A 6329-nucleotide genomic window follows, 5' to 3' on the forward strand; every position below is an offset into this window, starting at 1 on the left:
AAACGGATGTCATATCTTTCTTAGTTTATTTGATCTAGCTTCATCCTCAGGTCTTGTGTTTATTCTTCGGGGTAGATACAGGATTTGAGGTAGAGCGCTCTTTCATTTAAACTGTGAAAAATATGAGGTCAGTTTGATTTCGTATTTTTCTAAAATTATATATATATATGTAAATTAAAAAGTCCTTCCGAAGCGGGCGACGGGATTTCGATTCCGGCGACCGACAGCTTCTTACGGGCGACCCCAAAACGTAACTCCCCCCTTTTTAAACGCCGACAGGAACAGATATCTGATACTGCGGATTTTTGGAAAATTTAGATATCCAAAACAAGCGGCATAGAAAATATGAATCTGGTTTCCATGCATCTTTGATAGAAGTTTTTAGAAGGAATAATATGTCAAGAACCAATACTAATATATAAGTCATTCGGAAGAACTCATAAAATTGAATATCTCAACATAGACTTCTAAATCAAAAATAAAACATACAATAAATAATTGCATTAAATATTATACCCATGGTAGCCTCGAAGGCCATCGATGTGGGGAAAAAAATACATGCAAAAGAACTGGAAATAAAAGTATTGCCAAATTGAGATTCAACATGTAAATCGTTGCATAGACCGTCATTCCAAAAAATATTAAGTGTTTTCACAACACATTGCATATAAAGTAATAAAAAATAAACATATAATATAATTTCATCTACTAACTATGACATCTGTAATTTGCTCTTTCAACTCTATCATCTCCCCTACACATTTCTCATACTAAGTAAAAGACTCAAGAAAATCACTTTCAGTCTGTGATTGTCAGAGGTGATATTCACATACTTCAGCAGAGACATTGAATGCCCTTCATCTTCCTTATTGAAGTCAATGTCACTATGTGCAGGATATCACCGAATGTAGTTGTAGAGAGTCATTGTACCAACTAATATTTGCACTTGTTTGTTGAACAAATATGTCAGCATATCTCACAGAAAAACCTATTCTTTCTTCAAAACTCCAAATATTATTCCAACAACACTGCGTAAGGATTAGTGTCTCTTGTTAAACATTTTTTCCTACCACGAGCAACATTGCTAGCACTTTCAAAATCAGAAATGTGATATTTAATATCAGGAAATGGTTTAAAAAACCCTCTTTGTAAAGGATATCCAACATCAACCAATTAATATTTCTCTGATATAATTATAATCATTCGTATTGCACTAAAAGTATCATTCATTTATTAATATTCAAGTAAATATGGAGGTGCCTTCGAAAAGTTATATTTCTAAGTTCTCTTTGCAAATTTGAATATGTGACTGTCATGTGCACTATATTCCCATGCGGTCATAATAAAAACAAAGCACATGTTAAAGTCACATACAATCATTACATTTTATTTGGGTGAACCACATCCCTCGATATATGCGATCTTTTCATTATTCGACATGCATGCATCCACAAGTGTTTCATCAATCGCTCAAATACAATCCTAAAACATTTAATAAAGGTATTTGAGTTAATGTGTTCAAGTAAATTCAGAAAAATATGAACGCATGCATTTATCTTAAAATATGACATATAACATTAGTCTTGTGAAATCTCTATGTGGATGCTTTAGAATGTGGGATCCTTGAGTTTGATAATTTATGATGATAAACTGATCAGAGCATTCAACCCAATTAAAAATTATCTACTGATTGTTTCAAATAAGTGTTCAAATTGCATCATGGCTACTCTCATATATTCATTCTGTAATAAAATGTAGTGGGTTATAACTAACACCTCTCTAAAAGTCATCTGGAAGAGTCATCGAGTCCATAATTCCTACGCAGTTCTTCTGACAGATCGATGAATATGAGTTGTGTAATACATAACATATTGTTATTGTTGGGTGCCCTGTAAACAACTCATCAACCTACTTATCGTCTATGTATGTGGATGTCATGCATGGACAACGAGCAATATATAAGTTATAGTACTCATACATTAAGCATAACGCAGCTACAATTCTTCTTCTGCAATTTTCTCTATTCATGTTATTCATTGTTATGCAGCTACCACATAAAAATAACATTGAATTAGCTAGAACAGACATTAAACAAAAAATAATGATGAAGAAATTTCGAAAAGCAATGAACAGGTTGTAGCGTTCGTAAAATGTCCCCATCAAAATCAAAGATAAAATATCTAAGAAATAAAACCTAAGCATACTGAAAGTAGCAGAATAATATTCCCATGAAAATCAAACATAAGGTGTTCAACAAATAAAATGAAATTCATGCATCCCAATTGTCATGGAAATTGCTTAAGTAATTCACCCTATGGTCAAGGGCCATCAACATAAAGAACTTTTTCTTGACCGGTTCTTCAAGCAACTTCATAGAAAATAAGTACAGCAATATGTTCTCATAAATTTCTGGAGTTGCTTCAAAAATTCACATTACTTGCTGAATAGAAATTGCTTGTAATGTACTAGAATCGTTGGGGCATGAAACAACTAACTGTGAAATTTAATTTCTAATAAAAACTATAATTTTTTTCTTTTTTTAAACCTTAGGATGCTTAGATCGACTAGTAGATTCAACTTCATTGAGGTTAGGGTTAGGGCATTCATTGGAACAATCATTTTGCTCGGCATCCACATGCTCGGCTATGCCAACAAACCCTCTCTCGTTAGGGGCCCAAGCATGATCACCCATGACAACAACTCCACCAAACATACGATCCAACTTTTTTTCAAGCTCAAGGCCCATGCTAAATTTTTTGACATTTGGCATGACCGACACATTAATGAATGATTTATATGCTGATGTAATTGCAAAAAAAATTGATAAAGGACTGGACGTTTCATAAATTCTCACATTCAATCTCTCGACCCACCATTCCTCTGAAGTATCGATGGTTCGCTTTATCGGATCACAACCCAATCCCGTGAATCATCGCTTCAACTCTTTTCTTATTTTTCAATTTTTTTTTAACTGATCCCACCAATTTTTCAATTGCAACCAACCATATTTTCTTTTTGTGCTTTCTTTGAACTTTTTTATTATATTTTGTCACTCTTATTTGTTAAAATAGGTGATTAACATATTTTCCAATCCCACTTCCTTAAGGTGAAGATCGCAAAATATTAGTTTCATATCTTTATCTCACATGACAGATGAACCAATTTCTTTTGTCTTAACCATGATGATACTGGCATAAAAAGAATAAAGCAACATAAATGTGTGGCAGAGAAAAAAGAAAGTGTCGTTTAAAATAGCATAACTTAAAAAACTAACTAAAAGAAATTTCTAAAATCTATCAACACGTCACTTATAAACACCACCACCATCACCACAACATCAATACAAACCCAAAATCACCACCAGATCATCAATATCAACCCAAACCCACCACCACATCATCAACACCCATACATCATCACCACAAGTATCACCGCCAACACCACCACTACAATGTCACCAAAAAACCACCACCAACACAACCAGCACAAACATCATCACCAACGCCACCGCCATCGCCACCGCCACCATCCACAAACACAACCAACAAACCACAACACCACCACCACCACCATCATGGCACGAAAAGCCACCACCGAAACAACAACCAACCCCATGTAGCCAAAAAACTACCACCAACATCCACACACACCATCAACAAACTCCCAGCACTACCACCACCATGGCATCAAAAAATCACCACCAACATCAACACCACCACGATATCACAAAAAAACTACTATCATAATCCACACACACCGCCAACACCATCAACATGGCACCAAAAAATCACCACCAAAACCACAACCACCAAAATCACTTCCAACAAACCACTAACACCACCATCACAGCACCAAAAATCCACCACAAAAATCACAACCACCAACATCGCTATCACGCTGCCACCACCATGTCACAAAAAAACTACCACCAATATTCACATAAACCACCAACACCATCACTACCACACCAACAAACCACAACTAACATACTATCACCAAATCCAATAAAAGGGGCAAACCACTAACACGAACCAAACCAACAAATAGAGCAGCAAAACCACATTGCAAGTCCACCCGAATTGAGCCAAAAACAAAATAGAGCATATAGCCCCTACTAAGCAAGCCATATCGGGCAAATAACAAATAAAATTTCTTTCTAGAGGGCGACAAATCGCAAAAAATAGGCTACAGACCCCATTGATCAGAGATCGAAAGGTAAGGGGGAATGTCAAAAATTGCAAAAAGCCTCAAACCGAACCCTTCTAATGAGCAAAGAACAAAGACCACATAGGTAATAGGAAAATGTCAGAAATTAAATAGTTCCTCAAATCAAACCATTCCAACATAAACCGCAGAGCAAAGATCACACGGGTAATGGGAAAAATATCAGAAACTACAAATAAAGCAGAGCCAGAAATAGCAAAGCTCAAGCCACACAGGACAGACCATGAAACACATTACTATAAAATAACAGTAATTGTATTGGGTAGAGGATACCGTAGGAAGATATGGGAGAGTACCACAGGAGCCGGAAATCGGAGAGAAGGGAGGAATGAAGGAAGAAGTTGAGAGTTTATGCCACCAGAACCAACCACCGGAGATAAGGGAGAGAGAAGAGAGATAGGGCACCAGAGAGACAACAGAAGCACAACATAAAAAGGGCATGTGAGAGAAGCACAAGAAAGGGCACCCGTGGTAATGTGTAATGAAGAAAATGTGAAACACGGAATCAAACCTGTGACCTGCTATGTTTTTCCCAAAAACTGTTGCATTGTCATTTCAAAATGCACCTTTTTGCATTCTCCTACCGTGCTGCAACTAAAAGCTACCTCAGATGCACCATAAGTTAATGTTCACTAATGTTCATACCCCACTTTTTCGCTCTTTGTTTCTCTCTTCTGTCCGAAAATCATAGAAGGGAGGAATGAAAGAAGAAGATGAGAATTTATGGCACCAGAACCAACCACCGGAGATAAGGGAGAGAGAAGAGAGATAGGGCACTAGAGAGATGAGAAAAACACAACATAAAAAGGGCATGTGAGAGAAGCACGAGAAGGAAGGGGCACCCATGGTAATGTGTAATGAACAAAATGCGGAGCACAGAATCAAACCTGCGATCCGCGTTTACATATGTTTTTCCCAAAAAGTTGTTGCATTGTCATTTCAAAATGCACATTTTCGCATTCTCCCGCCTTGCTGCAACTAAAAGCTACCCCAAATTCACCATAAGTTAATGTTCACTAATGTTCATACCCCCCTTTTTCTCTTTTTGTTTCTCTCTCCCGTTTTATGCTTTATTCTTTGGGTGTGGCCTACAAGACAAACTTGGATTCAACACTGTGTTAATTGAATAACATTGTTATATAAAGAACACTACTATCTATATAACAATAAATCGAAAAACCGATAAACTAAAAAGAAGGCCTTAGCTATTGACATAATCTTATATAGCAGATATAGGCGAACCAAATAGCCCTAGGTGTTAAAACTTAACTCCTTACGATAGCAAAATATTTTACTAGCAATAATCATTTGGCCAAAAGGCAAAATGGAACAGGTTCAGAAACGCCGGTTGCAGTATGCAGGAGCCATTTCCATCGACTTCATATCATCAACCTAATGTATTCCCACAACTTAGCTTCAATTATGAAAAACGAAAAAAAAAGGAAAACTAAAAACTAAGAACTACAACATTGAACAAAAGGAATATGTGCAACAGGTTTTTGTGCTAAAAATTAGATAAAGAAGGCTACCGGAAGCGGATACGAAGATTCCCTCAGCCGATGCAGAACAAAAAATATAAATCCAAAGTAAGAAGAACGGAATCATGTAAACCATCTTCGATGAGAGCAAATGGCTTCCTACGTTCTCCACCGCTCGCCGGTGGAGCACCTTAGGATTCCCAAGTAGTTGCTTGCCGATCCATAATGCCTTCAATCTCCTATTTCCGATGATCTCGGCATAATAAGTATTACATTAGATTATAACACCCCTCTTATACCCTCCCTATGACCTTAAAATCGCACGCAGGGCTGCCTAGGCAAATTTTTCGGTCTTGTAGGTTTAGAAGTTAGTAGAATTTAATAAATTCTAGAAATTGTTGTTTAATAAATTCAGCAAGCTTAAATCTAAAAATTTATCTGATAACGAATTAAATAGATTTAGTTAAATTATATCAAATAGTTTTGTAAGTTCTATTAACATTTTAAAAGTTATTATATTTATTAGGAAAAAAACTATAATTAAATTTTAATTATTCTATTATGGCGAAATAAATTATTTATTAAACTTAATTAAATCGAATTTAATTTTAATTCTTTATTATATTA

The 6329-nt window shown here is 35.8% G+C and overlaps 1 protein-coding gene across 3 annotated transcripts in view; it reads right to left on the reverse strand.

Moving 5' to 3' along the window:
- Positions 1 to 5991, reverse strand: part of LOC110036883 (protein OS-9 homolog) — a 55973-nt gene extending 49982 nt beyond the window's left edge. For 2 of the 3 annotated variants that reach the window (XM_020741437.1, XM_020741436.1), the window contains exon 1: positions 5754 to 5991. In XM_020741437.1, the coding sequence (XP_020597096.1) occupies positions 5754 to 5838 (85 nt within the window). In that variant the 5' untranslated portion in view covers positions 5839 to 5991. The remainder of the gene's footprint in view (positions 1 to 5753) is intronic. The other variant, XM_020741438.1, reaches the window with a different exon arrangement.
- Positions 5992 to 6329: the final 338 nt, after the last annotated feature.

Source organism: Phalaenopsis equestris, unplaced genomic scaffold (assembly GCF_001263595.1).
Source record: "Phalaenopsis equestris unplaced genomic scaffold, ASM126359v1 Scaffold212195, whole genome shotgun sequence".
Classification (NCBI taxonomy): Eukaryota; Viridiplantae; Streptophyta; class Magnoliopsida; order Asparagales; family Orchidaceae; genus Phalaenopsis; species Phalaenopsis equestris.